The following is a 16677-nucleotide window of genomic DNA, read 5'->3' on the forward strand; positions in this document are numbered from 1 at the left end:
TTTTTTTTTTTTTTTTTTTGAGAGAGAGAGAGGGAGTGAGCATGAGCAGGTGGGGAGGAGCAGAGGGAGAGGGAGAAGCAGACTCCCTGCTGAGCAGGGAGCCCGATGTGGGGCTCGATCCCAGGACCTCGGGATGATGACCTGAGCCGAAGGCAGACACTTAACCAACTGAGCTACCCAGGTGCCCCTGTGGAGTCTTTTGGGTTTTCTATGGAATATCATGTCATCTGCAAAGAGTGAAAGTTTTATTTCTTTGCCAATTTGGATGCCTTTTATTTCTTTTTGTTGTTTGATTGCTGAGGCTAGGACTTCCAGTACTATGTTGAACAACAGTGATGAGAGTGGACGTCCCTGTCATGTTTCTGGGAGAAGATATTTGCAAATGACATATCAGATAAAGGGCTAGTACCCAAAATCTATAAAGAACTTATCAAATTCAAAACCCAAAAAACACAAAATCTAGTCAAGAAATGGGCAGAAGACATGAACAGATATTCTCCAAAGACAATGTACCAATGGCTAACAGACACATGAGAACATGCTCAACATCACTCGGCATCAGGGAAATACAAATCAAAACCACAATGAGATACCACCTCACTCTGGTCAGAATGGCTAAAATTAACAAGTTAGGAAACAAAGAGGTTGGCAAGGATGCGGAGAAAAGGGGAACCCTCTTACATTGTTGGTGGGAATGTAAATTGGTGCAGCCACTCTGGAAAACAGTGTGGAGGTTCCTCAAAAAGTTAAAAATAGGACCACCCTATGACCCAGCAATTGCACTACTAGGTATTTATCCAAAGGATACAAATATAGTACCTCAATGTTTATAGCAACAATGTCTGCAATAGCCAAAATATGGAAAGAGCCCAGATGTCCATTAACAGATGAATGGATAAAGAAGATGTGTGTGTGTGTGTGAGAGAGAGACAGAGAGAGATACTGGAATATTACTCAGCTATCAAAAAGAATGAAATCTTGCCATTTGCAATGACATGGATGGAACTAGAGTGTATTATGCTAAGCGAAATAAGTCAGTCAGAGTGGGGCATCTGGGTGGCTCAGTCATTAAGCATCTGCCTTCGGCTCAGGTCATGATCCCAGGGTCCTGGGATCGAGCCCCACATCGGGCTCCCTGCTCCGCGGGAAGCCTGCTTCTCCCTCTCCCACTTCCCCTTCTTGTCTTCCCTCTCTTGCTGTGTCTCTCTCCATCAAATAAATAAATAAAATCTTAAAAAAAAAAGTCAGAGAAAGATAAATACCATATGATTTTCCTCATATGTGGAATTTAAGAAACAAAACAGATGAACATAGGGGAAGGGAGGGAAAAAGAAAATAAGATGAAAACAGAGAAGGAGGCAAACCATAAGAGACTCTTAACTCTAGGAAACAAACTGAGGATTGCTGGAGGGGAGGTGGGTGGGGGGATGGGGTAACTGGGTGATGGGCATTAAGGAGGGCACATGATGTAATGAGCACTGGGTGTTATATGCAACTGATGAATCACTAAATTCTACCCCTGAAATCAATATAGTACATGTTAACTAAATTGAATTTAAATAAAAAATTTTTTAAAAAAGGAAAAGGAAAGACTTACCATGCCCAGTTAAAAACCTTCAAAGAACTACCATTTTATAGTAGTTTTCAAACAGGGGTCAGTGGCGCTCCCAAGGGAGCCTCAGTGTGTGTACACGTGTGGAGTGGGGAGTTGTAGTATGAAGCGGAGTGTGGATTCTGCTGTCAAGGGCTTTACTCAACTCCTCCCCACCCCCTGCTCATCTCTTTCTTTAGTCAGAGAAGCTTGGATTTTGAACTTTAACAAGAGATTTCCTTTGGGAAGTGTTTCTCTACTTTTTAGAAAACTGATTTGAAAAACCACTGATCTGTAGAAGTGGCTTATACTTTTTTTTTTTTTTTAAATCAGGACTCACAATAAAAAAATAGTGTACCTCTGTATCATGGCCCAGTACACACACACTGTTTTGTGGGTAAGTGAAACATGTTTCATGAACGCACCCTTGCTATACTTAATGCATTCTGATGTTTTCTTTCTTTCTTTCTTTTTTTTTAAATTTTATTTATTTGAGAGAGAGAGAATGAGAGAGAGCATATGAGAGGGGGGAGGGTCAGAGGGAGAAGCAGACTCCCCGCTGAGCAGGGAGCCCGATGCGGGACTCGATCCCGGGACTCCAGGATCATGACCTGAGCCTAAGGCAGTCGCTTAACCAACTGAGCCACCCAGGCGCCCCACTCTGATGTTTTCTGTTCTGTTCTATTTCATCTTTTAGAAAATTGCTGGTTGCAACCCACTAAATTGATTTCACAGCTCACTAATGAGTTGCAATTGAGTCTGAAAAAACCTCTGATCTAGCCTTTCTCAAGGGGATTCTTTTATGAACCATGGAACATAGAACTATTAATCTTCCTAAGGCTGCTGTATGACTCCCACCATTCTAGATGCTTGAAAGAGAAGTTAATTCATTACATATAATGGATACCTGAGGGCAAAGGCTATGGGGTCTGATCTTTACAATAAATCCAAACTCCTGAGTGTTGTGCGCAGGGCCCTTGCTCAGAGGTGCTTGGGTGTGCATATGTGTATGGGGGCGGGGGGTGTGGTGTGAAGGTGACCGTGAATAGGCAACATGGGTCTGCCCAGGTCGTCTCAGACTTCACCGTACTTACTCAATCCCCTCTCTGGGTTAAAACCATCCTGAACTATTTGGAATTCCCCCAGTGCCTCATGCTGTGTCTCACCTCTGCGTGGCTGGTCTTAACCGTCAACACTCTGCTCGCTCAACTGGTTGTCACTTCACCTGAGGCTTTCTTTGACCATAGTCAGAACTGTCACACGTCGCATCCAGGTTCGGACCAGACGCCATACCAACAGCAGATGCTGCAGCTGCTGCGGTACCTGGCCGCGTGAGGCCTCTTAGGGAATCTCACTCACCTTCAACCGCCTCATCTCGGCTACTGAGCGTGGGGCTCCGTATTTAGTTCTGAGGATACAGACTGGTGATGAGTCACAGCCCACATCCTTAGGGAGCTTCTAACAGGCCTGAGAAAGAGGATATATGTATTAAAAACTACCTCCAGTTGAGCCCAGTGCCCACGAGTTTGATGGGGGAGTCAGGCCTGCGTTCGAATTATGACTCTCCTATTTGTTGGCTTCCGAACCCAAGACAAACTCTTGAGCTACTTCTACACTTTAAATCACCATATGCAAGATTGGGCTAACAGTAAGAGTGGCAGTCTCACAGGGCTGTGAGTGTTAAATGACTCTTGCCTGTATCGCCGTGAGCGCAGAGTTCTTGGGAGATGTTAGAGTGAAGCAAGCAGGTGATGTGCTCAGTGCCACGTGGCTGTTGGGTGGGGAAAGTGCCCCATGAGTTGAGAGGAAGGAATGATCGCTGTGGGTTGGCCAATGGGAGAGGTCCAGTGGAGAAGGCAGAATTTGAGCTAAGCTTGGAAAGAAAAGTAGACCGTAGATTAGGAGGCAGGAAGGCATTCCTGGCAGGGCAAACCAGAGAGCAGACGAAGGCCAGAGGAGGACGTGCATGCCTTGCCTGTGGTCTAGTTGTGCTGCTAGTGTTCATACATTCATTTATGTGTATGATGTGTGCAAACATTTTTCCAAATAGAAGCTGAAGGTATTGACCTCTAGAGATGTTTATTTGCTTATTTTAAAGAATTCTGCCCCCTCTCTCTTTTCCATGACTTTTTGCTAAGTCTCTATGGAGTCTACAGTTTTGCTGACAGGACAGCTTGAGTAAACCGTTTTGAGTCAGCATAGAGAAATGGTGTACAGAACTGGCTGTGCATCATTACCAACCAGGGAACTTTTTCATCCTACAGATATCCACATCCCACCCCAGAGGTTCTAACTCTTGGGTCTGATGTGGGTCCAGGGAATTTGCATTATTTTTTAAAATTTTATTTATTTATCAGAGAGAGAGAGAGTGCATACGCATGAGCGAGAGGCGAGGCAGAGGGAGAGAGAGAGGGAGAAGCAGGCTCCCCCCACCACCCCTGCTGAGCGGGGAGCCTGAGGTGGGGTGGTGGGGCTCCATCCCAGGACCCTGAGACCATGACCTTAGCGGAAGGCAGATGCTTAACTGACTGAGCCACCCAGGCGCCCTGGGAATCTGCATTAATGAAACCTCCCCTGGTAATTTGGATGACCAGGCAGGTTTGGGAACAGCTAGCTCAAAGTATTCATCTCCATCAGTTTTTAAACATACCGTATGATAATTGTGTCCGGGAAACAAACAAGTCAAATTTGTTTGAATTTTATTGGGAGTCGAAATTCACAGTTTTGTAGAATGTAGCAATATTCTACTTGGAAAAGAATTCAGAAACCACTTAACTTTATCTCTCATTTAGGAAAAATGCCTTCCTTTTGTACATCTCAGGATGATCCAGGCAAAGGAGGTGTTCTGCTGATGAGAGGCTCTCTGCCCACTCAACAACCAGTTCCCCTCCTAAATAGCTTCATTTACTTAGAAAGAACTCTTACATCCAACTTTTGCCCCTTTGTACTTTTCCCTCTGTTTCAGGGTGACCTTCTGGAATGGCCTGGGACAAGTCTGTGTGTCCTCTATTTGATGGCCTTTCAGGTTTTTGAGACAGTTAGCACATGGTGTCTTTCTTAAGCCTTTTCTTCTCCAAGAGGAACATACTTGATTTTTTCCACTGGTTCCCAAATAGACACCTTGGATCCACCCTTATTTGTGAATGCCTGATAAAAAAAAGGGGGGGGGGATTAGGACTTGTCATGACCTCTCTTTGAAACCTCTGCTTATTCCCAGCTGGCATGGTCTTAGCATTGAGTCGAAATACTCAAAAAACATTTCCATTAGTTTTTTCTTCCAAAACTTCTTGGAACTTGATAGGGGACTGACTGATCTATATTTCCCAGGATCCATCATCTGCCCCCTTTGTAAGAAATAGGCCAGTTGCCCATCTGTTTGTTTATGACATCCCCTGTATTCTCGAAGAATTTCTCCGAGATTACAGACTCCCAGGGCCAAAAACATTCCCGACATGTTCTTCTCCTTCTAGATGGTGGAAGATTTGGGGGCCTCATATCTAGCTGCCGACATACAGTAAGGCCCCCCCCCCCCACACACAAAGAATGAAGTGTTAGATGAACCTTGCATCTCTGCTGAGATGTGTTCGGTGGGGGAAGGAGGCTGCTGGGTGGAGGAGTCCGGAAGCAGTGTCTTTCCCTGGGGTTACTGCCCCGAGTGCGGCCATCACCTCAGACAGCATGCCGGAGCGGGCTCTCTGGCAGCGAAGGGTGTCTGGGCAGTTCTGTCAAAGAAGACTTGCCTTCTGTTGTTCTTGGAAACAGTATAAAGGAAAGGTCAGCAGATTTTTGTTTTTTCTTACTCCTACAGCCAGCCTATATTTTTCTTGGAATTCTTTCTCCCTTCCTCCCCCCCTTCTCCCTCCCTCCCTTCCTCCCCCCCTTCTCCCTCCCTCCCTTCCTCCCCCCCTTCCTCCCTCCCTTCCTCCCTCCCTCCCTTCCTCCCGGACAGAAAACCTTTATGCTAGGAAACCAAAGCATGACTTAATTGTTATATATGTAGCTTCACAGTCAGATATGACATACCACAGATGGGACTCTAAAAGCCAGGAGTACCCTTCTCCCTCCCCCATCACTCATTTTAGGAATAAGATTCTCTGTCCATTGCTGAACAGCCTAGCATGTGGACGGAGTACAGCCTCTGGTGCCAGGCTGCCTGGGTTCAAATCCTGGCTCTTTCATTTATCAGCTCTGTGGCTTTGAGCCTATTACCTCGCTTCTCTGTGCTTCAGCTTCCTCAGGTTTAAAAAGAGAGTAGCATTGGTATTTTATTAGGTAGTGTTCATAAGACTCCTGGGGCTACCATGAAGATTAAATGGATAATTCACATAAAATTCTTAGAACAGTGCCTGGCATATATAATCATTGCTCAATGAAAAGTTTGTCAAGTGTTGATTGAATGAATTATTGTATGTAATTCAATGCAAATGGAAAATATACATGAATTACTGCATTGTGAAAAACAAGACATCAGTTTGGAGACTTTATTTAGAGTGTTTAGGTCCCCTGACTAATCTAAACCAGAATTTTGTTCTGGGCGGGGTGGGGGGGGGGGGGGAAGCTTTTATGATTTAAAAAAATGATTTTAAAAACAGTTTTTAGGAAAGCATATTGGCAATTTACTTTTATCCTTTTTTGACATGTGTATGTGTGAAATAATATCATTCAGACAAAATTATAAACAACATATGTATAGTATAAAGAATAACACTTAAAAGAATTAAAAAAAACTTTAAAAATGCCTGTGTACCTGCCATCCAATGTAATAGAACATTTCCAGTATATTCAGCATCGCCTATGTGGACCTGCCCCAATGACCACCCTCTCTTATGGAGAAATAACCGTATCATAAATTTCATGTCAATCATCTTGCTTTTCCTTATGGTTTTTTACCACATATGGAGGTAATGTTAGGCATCAAATTGTTTAGATTCACCTGTTTTTAAAAAATAATACCACAATTAACACTGAGTTTGATTGTCAGTATATTTGGATTCATTTCCAGCATCTCCTTTTGTTCTTTCTTTGTCCCACTTTTCTATGTTTGACTTTTCTCCCCCTCCTTTTTTTATATTGAGATCTTGCTTTCCTTCCCTTTGGTTCCATCCTTCCCCTTCCATTGGTTTGGAAGTTATATACTCTATTAAATTTTGACATGCATATTTAACAAAGTATGAAGTTAATCAATATTTTTCCCTCTTCCCCATTAACATAACTCAGTGTTGGGCACAACTTTCCATTACTTCTGACCCCTCACAACCAGCCACACAGTCGGAATTGTTATCTTTACTTTATAAATGAGGGAATGGGAGGGTGCTTGGGTGGCTCAGTCAGTCAGTTGAGCTTCTGACTTTGGCTCGGGTCCTGATCTCAGGGTCCTGGAATAGAGCCCCTTGTCAGGCTCCCTGCTCTACAGGGAATCTGCTTCTCCCTCTCCCTCTGCCCCTCCCCCCCCACTCATGCTCATGCATTCTTTCTCTCTCTCTCTCAAATGAATAAATTAAAAAAATAATAATAATGAGGGAATGGGGGCTCAGAAAAGTGCAGTGATTTGCCTCATTTTTGTAGCTCATAAAGTGAGGAGCTGGGCACACCTGTCTGACCCCGAGGCTCATGGCATTTTATGGCCTCTCACAGCTTTTTTATACTTCTTGACTTGACTTGCTTATTAGTGTATCTCTCAGAACAAAGATAAAGTGACAAGAGGAATACCGTCCAGGACTAATTCTAACCAGTAAGAATAACTATCTGGTGCTGTGATTTACAGACTTGCTTGTTTATTCTGTCTCCCCATTAGCACTTTAGCTCTCGGAGTGCATAGTCTTTGCCTCATTTACTGTCTAGTGTAGTAAGCTCACAAGGAATGTTTATTGAATGGATAAGCAAGGGCGTTTAGAAATGATAAGGACTTTGGGGGAAAGAAACCATATCACAGTATGGAGAATAGGTCACATACCATAGTAGCTGAGAGCACAGCCTATGGAGAAAGACTGCCAACATTCAAAATTAGATGTCCCTTACAAGCTGTTTGATGGTGAGAAAGTTACTTAACTTTTCCTTGCACCTCCCTTTCCTGGGGATGGTAACAATGCCTACCTCATAGTGTGGTTCTATTCCTTAATAAAGGAAAGCATTTACACCAGTGCCTGGCTCACAGTAAGCATGGTATAAACGTGAGCTCTCACTGTTATCCAAGGTGATGGTGACAAAGTAGGGGAATGTTGAACTTACGCCTCATATTTTAGGAACAACATGTCGGAAAGCTTTAGTGGTAAGCTAAGTATGATCAGATGTCTAGTGACTCAGAAGACACTACCCTTCACGTGCAGTTGGTGCTAAAATCGTGCTAAATAAATAAATCTGCTACAAGCACATCGCTATCTCATCATGAAACAGGAAGATTTATTTCTGACAACAACTGACAAGAACAAAAAACTTAATCCAAAGCAGAGAATTAAGCAGATGGCCTATGAATATGTCAAAAAGAATACTAGTGCTTACTCAGCATCAACATGGATTTATGGAGAATAAAATTTGTGAGCAGGTGACTTAGTTAAGAGACTAGGAGAAAGCCATAGATGCAGTGTGTCTTCTTGTCAGGAGAGCATTTAGCACATCTGAGGGAGAGAACAGTGGAGCCTCGGGCTAAAGGCTGAGGCCTTCCCGGACGTCCCCCTGGCGTTTGGTCTTGGTTTTCTCATCGGCCAAGCGTGGATGGTGACTACAGCAGCCTCCTAGTGTGCTTTAGAGAGCTGGCGGAGAGAAGGGTGTGGAGGGCTTAGCAACCGGGAGGTAAGTGTGAGCGCCTTATGACGAGCCCCGGGGAAGCAGACAAGGAGCTGAACTAGAACACCGTCAGCAGTCAAGGGGGTGCCAGCTGTTGGCCTCCAACGAGCCCAGGTCGCCAGTGCTCAGAGGAAGGGTGGAAGTTTGCTTGCAGTTGTCAAAACAAACCCTTAAGGCCCTTTGAGGCCACGACTGAACGCTGGGCCAGAAGAAACCTCAGTAAGCAGCCGCTTCCTTTTGTCTCCCCGCAGGGGCCTTCGTCGTGTGCTGGACACCGGGCCTGGTCGTTCTGCTGCTCGACGGCCTGAACTGCACACAGTGTGGGGTGCAGCGCGTGAAAAGGTGGTTCCTGCTGCTGGCGCTGCTGAACTCCGTCATGAACCCCATCATCTACTCCTACAAGGACGAGGACATGTACAGCACCATGAAGAAGATGATCTGCTGTTTCTCTCAGAAGGACCCAGACAGACGTCCCTCCCGCATGCCCTCCACCGTCCTCAGCAGGAGCGACACGGGCAGCCAGTATAAGGAAGACGGTATCAGCCAAGGCACGGTCTGCAACAAGAGCAGTTCCTAAGCTGTGGGTGTCCCCCTGCCCACCAGGGCCTCCTCTGGGAAAGGAGCTGTTAAGAATGGCTACCTGTCTCCAACAACGCCCACCTACAGTGTTATTTCAGGTCTAAATTAATCACTGGTGGATTTTTAAAAAAATTATTTTACATAGTTTCACAGCATGGGCAGTAAAGAGGGGACACAAGGCATTTGCAGAAAATGCACAAAAGAGGGAAGACAGCACGGTGGGACCCTCAGTGACATCCTTGGAACCGCTCAGAGCACCATTCTGGGCCCTGCTGCCATCTGGTAGCCATTCTTTGTGTTTTAAAAGGATGCTGTTGATAAAGGGCGTAGGCCAAGATAAATAATAATGTTACTTGAGCCACTTGATATAGCTGCTTGGGAAGCCTGTGTAGTTCTTTCTGCGTGCATTTAAAATTTTGAAAATGGCTTCAGCTATGATATTTCTTTCCTCAAAGAAACCGTGGCCAGTAGCTAGGTGTTCAATAGGAATCTCAGAATAACAAATCAGTAAGGGCTCTAGGTTTGACTTGATTTTTAAAACTAAAAGAACATTCTGAGGAAGAAGATTGAGTTAATAACAAAAAAAGGTAAATGTTAGAAACTTCCCTTGAAGCAGAAAGAAAGGCCTTGATGTGGTCGTCTAAGTGTGCATGGGATGTGTATACACACCTGTATGTTTATACATTTCTAGTTTGTATTTAAAGACCTCAAGGACAGTGATGGTGAAATAAATTCACTGGCCATCTAGACTGTTCAGTCTAGGACTATAGCTGTAGAAATGACCTGTTGTGCTCTAAAAGAAAAGAGAAAGAGGTGATTCATTTGCAAACAGACATACAGACATACAGCAGAGTAAAAGGTATGTTGATAAGTTGGCTGAATTCCTTTCACATAGGATCAAATATGAGCTTGACTTGAGTCCTTATTTTCAGTTACCTCCATACCACCGGTGGCTTGTCAGACTTAGTATGTGGAATAATTTTCACGTTTCATATTTTGCCCACAGTTAGAGACATATTTCTGGTACTTGTCTTACTTCTGGACTGAATTTTGATCTGAGTTCAATTTTAAAATTTTCTCCTTCAAAGAACTAAGTAAGCAACATAAAAGGCAAGTCATTAAAAAAAAAAAAAAGTGTCATACACATAGGCTACTGACCAAAGTTTTTTATGTAAAGCATTTAGAATATATTCTGATTTTAAAATAAGAATAACTTCAAGGCAGTTATTATAGTATTTATGTAGTTTGCAAAAGAAGTTTACATTTTTTTGCTATTGTGATATAACATTTATGTGCGAGAACTACTTGTAATAAAAGGATTTGAGAAGTCATGCTTTTTAGATATAATGGCCTAAAATAGAGAGTATTATGATTGGAAGGTGTAGATTTCACAAACTCCATGTAGTAAGTGGGTCTATCTGAAGCTTATATCAAAGCTACCGATAAAATAAAACAATTTGTTCTCTCTTGTTGAGGTGCATTATTGCTTTGTGTATTTTCTAAGTAAAAATATAGTCTGTAGTAACTATAACACACAGTTCTATTGCAGAAGAAAAATCAGATTTGCCATGAAGTACATACTCTCTTGATGTTTTATGTAAGCATTTTGAATCTACAGCTGGCCAAAGGGTGGAGGATTGAAATTGAATTCCAGTCCCTGAATAGCTACTAAGGGATCTTTAAAGGTTTTATTTTGAGGAAAGCACCATTTTCAGTACCCTGCAGCAGAATGTCATATTCAGAATAGTGTCTGGAGGGGATCCAAGTGTGGAAATTCGTGATGGAAATATATAGCTTTTGTTTTTATATGCACACACATATCTCAGAGATGGTGCAAGAGTAGAGAAGTTGTGTGTATTTGGAAATGACAAGTGGCAACCATCACAAGGTTCACCCAGGGCATGGCAAGCCATCTCTTGGAGAAAAAATGAAGAAAGAACATTTTTCCTCAAATCCTAGGACCCCAAGCTTACCTGCAAGTCATTGAGAGGATGGTTCTAAAAATTCGATCTAGACATTTTCAGAAACCAACCCTTGACTCAAAACATGGACTAACCCCTAGCCAAACAAGATTTAATTTTCTTAGATTTGTAGCACTGCCCAAGATGTTCTCATATATCTGTGTTGGTGACGGAATTTGGTTCTTTGTGAGGACTGCCTGCTTGGAAAGAAAGAATTTTTGGAAATAAATTGAAGATTTTTGGTGATTTTTTTAAAAAGTGAATGGTAGACTTTGGGCCATAATGTGATCTTGAGAAACACTAAGCACTGAAACAATTTTGGCCCCCATTTATCTAATTCCAAATACAAACAATACTAAACCATAGGATAAACGTAAGCCTCTAACAAAGCTCTCATTGCCCTCACAACTGGCCCTTTGATGCTTTTTATAAATACTAACAATCAAAATTTAGAAATTTCACTGCCCCCGTTTTACTGAGCATGCTGAGCACATGCCCAGGCCATGGTTGGATGACCCAGGATCCAGGCCTGGCTGAAGTCAGCAACATCAGTATCAGGTGGCGGGCGGTGGGGGAGACATGGGAGCAAGTGATACAGCTCTGTTCAGCTGCTGATGCCACCCCACATACTACAGGGTGTGCCATGTCTTGGGTCTGCAGACTAATTTCATGAGGTTGGAAGTGTTTTGTGCTTATTAGCCCATTAGTCCTTTAATCATTCGGGGTGGGGGAGAAGAATGCTCGCCCTCTTTTAATTGACTGAATAGCCATAATGAAGGTAAGCCTGTGAAGACACCGTGAAGGTGACTTGGAGACAATCTTATTAGAACCTGGAGTGAAAATAACCAAAGTGTTACTCTACATGATGATCCATCTCACTGTGTACTAAAAAGAATTTAAAACTTGCAAGCACCGATCTGACTTCTGGGATACTTACCAGAGAATTCTATCCCCTTGGTGGACTACTAAATGTGATACTGAATTGGAAACTCCTAGGGCTCCTTCCAGTTTTACACATTGTCTTTCAGGCATAGGCATAGGGGTTAGAATCACCTAAAGATATGAAAAATTTTTAAAGTAAGGGAAGCTGCATTTTGTGTGAGTGATGCTCTCTTGAACACATCACTTAAAATACTCATAATTTAAGACCAGTTTTCACAGAAGAAGAATGTTAGGATGGGAGATGCTGTTGCTGTGGGGGTTGGGTTTTTGGGGGTCCTAATGCTGTATTTTATTTTTACAGCATTCTCTCCTGTGCTTTTTAGAGTGTGCTCCCTCCAAAATTAACAGATGGTAAACTATCAATGATAATGATTAAGAGTTGGGAGTGTTTTATCATCTATAACTTCTGAGCTAAAGGTTTATAGTGCAAATGACAGTACAATGGTCACCAAAATCATATGTGGAGGTTCCAACGGACATCAGTAAGAATGTGGGTCACATTGTGCTAGGGATACAATGAAGTACCTTCGCATGCCAATCCACAAACACGGTTTGTAATTCATTGGGTCAACCAGTCTTGGAATGCACAGTGCTTGCCAGCTTTTTAGAGAGTTGCAGTTTTGTACAGCAAAACTTTATGAATTTTTTCTATATCAGCAACTTCAAGTTTGAACAATTCAAATTTCCATAAACCATCTGTGTTGTATTTGTTACTGAGATTAGAGCTTGCACATTCTATATTAGTCATATGGTTATATTGAAAAAGTGGGGAGGAGGGAGGCTGCCTGTCACAAGCCCAGGTTACATGTTTGTACATATTAGAAAATGCTAGCCCTTCCTCAAGATACTCAGCTTGCATCTATTGGAAAATCATCTGGTATGCTAATTTTGTTAGGACTTTACTACTACATATTAGAAAATTATACTAATATATCTGCATGTCCACAGTATGACTGGCATACTTAGAGTTGTTCAGCTCACCACTCACACAAATGTACGTGACAACCATCTTAAAGGAATCAGTAAATTGAAATTCAGAATCCCGGGGTTCCAATTTTTGTTCTGCCCTAAACTGTCAATGAAACTCTAGATATGATTGCTGGCTTACTAAATGAGGGGCTTAAATGATCTATAAAGACCCTTTTAGCTCCAAAATTCTGTGATTCCATACATCACCTCCCACATACGAATCATGGAAAGAACCCTACCCTAAGTCTTTGGATTCTTTGGATTTCTCTCCTTGTGTGAGGATTTCAGAGAAGGAACTCAGTTTTCGCTTATTAAAATGGTTCTCAAGCTTGGGGAACCTGGGTGTCTGCCTTCAGCTCAGCATGATCTCGGGGTCCTGGGACTGAGCCCCGTGTTAGGCTCCCTGCTTATCCCTCTCCCTCTGCCTCTAACCCCATTTGTGCTCTCTCAAATAAGATCTTGAAAAAAAAAAAATGGTTCTCAAGCTTTAGTGTACGCTAGAATCACCTAGGGAGACCATCTAAAATCTATGCAGGGCGCCTGGGTGGCCCAGTCTGTTAAGCGTCTGACTCTTGATTTTAACTCAGACTGTGATCTCAGGGTCATGGGATAGAGTCCAACATCTGGCTCCCTGCTCAATGTGGAGTCAGTCGGCTTGGGATTCTTTCTCTCCCTTTCCCTCTGCTTCCCCCATCATGCACGTGCTCTCTCTCTCTCAAAAAAATAAATATTTAAAAAAAAATAAAATCTATGAGATTAAGGTACGTGTGAAATGTGTAGTTATAAATCCATCATCAATACAGGGGAAAGGATTTCTGGAATAAAATTGAATTGCTCATCAAAATGGAGAACATAAGAGACCTGACGGCCTGCTTATGTGTGCTAAAGTGAACTTAAATGTGAAATGTGTGAACTGCTATTTACTCCAAGGCAAATAGAAACCCACATACTTATTTTTACATTTAACCCAAATCTTTGAACATTCTCTACGTGCTAGGGAACAAATAAAAAGTCCTGCCCTTAGGGGTGCCTGGGTAGCTCAGGTGGTTGAGCATCCTACTCTTGGTTTCAGATCATGTCATGATCTCAGGGTTGTGAGATCGAGCCCTGTGTTAGGCTCCACACTCAGCACAGGGTCTGCTTGAGATTCTCTCTCCCTCTCCCTCCCCCTCTGCCCCTCCACCCCCTGCTCGTGTGCACTCTCTATCTTTCATACTGAATAAATAAAATCTTTTTTTTTAAAGTCCTGCCCTTAAAAGAATTAACAAAATCATAAATCAAACATATATACAAATAATCTAAGGGAAATATAGTGAAAGGGAGCTGAAGATATTAAAGAGGGGCATGAATGGATGTAGCCATCCTCAAGGTATCACTTTGGAACATTGGTGACATTGGTGTTATATTTTTTAGATCTGGCCTCTGTGTATAATTCTTGATACAGAATTACCCAAGACCAGGTAGAAGAAAAAGAAATCACATAAAGGGGCTACTTTTCGGGTTAAAATGAGTTTACAATTTATGGGTTAGGGATCTGTTACTGGTAATCTAAATTAGACTTGTGTTTCTCTTAGGTGAATGCCTAATCACAGGTTTATATAAAGTGGGTGATGGGACACCTCAACCAGGCTTCAGTTAGGAAAACAGAAACCATTCTGGGTACTTGAAGCAGGAAGGTATTTTAAATAGGCAATTAGGCACTTACAAAACAGTTGGAAAGGCTAGAGGAACAAAGGGAAGGGAAGCCCATAATTGGCTCTCAGGTTTGCAGCTAACTTTCTGGGATATATTGCCACACTGCTCAGGAACTTTTGGAAACTGCCTCCTGAGGCAGGTGATTTGTGAAAGGACACCCAGAGGCCACCACAAAATCTCACATCTGCTGCTAGAGGCAGAATATGGCTTCGGCTTCCCTTCTGCCTTCCTCATCTCTCATAACTGTCTGGCCCTGGCAGCATCTAGATTGGGGTATTTGCTGGCTTTGTGTTCTGGGAAATATGGTTCCCAGGCTTCCCAGTCTTTCAGATTTAGGGGAGATAGAAAAGATCAACATTACAGCTGACTGCAAATAGCTAATCCAGCACAAGGAGAAAGGAAAAAGGAAGGGAAGGGGGACTTCTTGGCTTTTGAGAATTTCCCCTTTCTGAAATATGTGTCCTTTAGTTCGTCTTGACTGAAAGTAGAGGACACAGTTGGTTCTGGAATAAGGGGTGAAAGTTCTCTAAAAAAATAAAGTGTTGGTACATATAATTTAGGGGTTCCACATTTTAGCATATGGATCTTCTGAAGGCTGAATGGGAATAAGACAAAAAAGAACATAAAAGCAGAGTTCACTTATTATTGGCTATTCATTATCCAAGCCTGTGATATCAAAGTTAAGATTAGAACATGAGAAATAAAATATTTGGGGCGCCTGGGTGGCTCAGTCGGTTAAGCATCTGCCTTCGGCTCAGGTCATGATCCTGGAGTCCCGGGATCAAGTCCCGCATCGGGCTCCCTGCTCAGCGGGGAGTCTGCTTCTCCCTCTGACCCTCCCCCCTCTCATGTGCTCTCTCTCTCTCATTCTCTCTCTCTCAAATAAATAAATAAAATCTTTAAAAAAAAAAAAAAAGAAATATTTGTGTCACAGTTGATATACAACCATGACAAACACAGCTCCATTCAATCTTTCCTTCAGGTTCAAATAGTGAGTAGAAGGGGATCTTTTTTTTTTTTTTTTAAGGAGTGAGCCGAGGTAGGTGTAAAACTCAGATTTGCCAAGTCATTTAAAAGTCAGAACTCAGTGTTTCGAAGTCTTAAAAGATGTAATGAATCAACCCCTTCCTGAGTAGACCAGTCATAGATCTAAGCTTCAGAGTTTGTGGTTTGCTTGGGGGAAAGTAACACTAAAGGTTCTTCTTTTGACAGAAATTAGGACCCGATAAATGCATCTTTGTGAGGAAGTTGTAATGTTGGGATTATCTTGAATTTACAAATGGGGAAAGCGAAGACCACAAGATTGAATGAGTATGTAAGGTACACAGTGACTAAATCAAGGATCAAACTTAGCTATTTAAAGTTCTTTAGATTTTCTTCTCTATTCAGAAAACAGTCCCTAATAGCTGTACATGACTTCAGATTTCAAAAAGCCAATGTTAATTAATAATAGGTTAGCCATTTTAGGGATTAGGAATGCTTATGCTCTTTGAGCAATACAACTTCTGAGAATGGTTTTAAACTAGGAAAAGGCTTTGTTTTAGAAGTTTCCAACGCTGGAAACTTCTAAACAATGTAATTTTTCCAGCACCGTGATGAACAAGTGTAAAGCACTGTAGTCAAGCACATGGACTCTGGAGTCCTGTTGCCTGGGTATCTCAGCTTTTTCACTTGCTAGCTACGGGACTCTGGGCTAGTTCCTCTTTGGGCAGCTCCACCTACGATGGGCTAGTTACGGAGATTAAGTAACGTCACGCATGTAACACAGCTTTGGGGCACTCTGTATGTGTATTCATTGTTACGGATGGAATACTGTTCAGCAATTTTAAATTAAGGGCAAGGTTAATCTAATAATATTGAAAAACGTGTACGATGGAGGATTTGCTGACGGATTTGATATGGTCATGAGAGATGTTTCTTAAAGAGACTTTAGGGTTTGGGTTTGAACTACTACAAAAGCAGAATTTTTCTCTTTCATTCTTTCTTCTTTCTTTCCTCTTTCTCTCTTTCTCTCGCTCTCTTTCCTTTCTTTCTTTTTTTTAACAGCTTTACTGAACGTTGAGAACCGAGCTCCCCTTCCCCCCGTGGTGCGGGCGGTGTGGGCCTCAGAGTCCGGGCATCCGGGCATCCGGGCATCCGGGCATCCGGCGGGCAGAC

At 42.5% G+C, this 16677-nt stretch overlaps 1 protein-coding gene across 1 annotated transcript in view; it reads left to right on the forward strand.

Annotated features, from left to right (window-relative positions):
• LPAR3 (lysophosphatidic acid receptor 3) overlaps positions 1-10297 on the forward strand; it is a 74027-nt gene extending 63730 nt beyond the window's left edge. The window contains exon 4 of the mRNA XM_035018148.1: positions 8626-10297. Coding sequence (XP_034874039.1) covers positions 8626-8951 — 326 coding nt within the window. The 3' untranslated portion in view covers positions 8952-10297. The remainder of the gene's footprint in view (positions 1-8625) is intronic.
• The last annotated feature ends 6380 nt before the right edge of the window (positions 10298-16677 follow it).

Source organism: Mirounga leonina, unplaced genomic scaffold (genome assembly GCF_011800145.1).
Source record: "Mirounga leonina isolate KUSES-001 unplaced genomic scaffold, KU_Mleo_1.0 Mir_173, whole genome shotgun sequence".
Taxonomy (NCBI): domain Eukaryota; kingdom Metazoa; phylum Chordata; class Mammalia; order Carnivora; family Phocidae; genus Mirounga; species Mirounga leonina.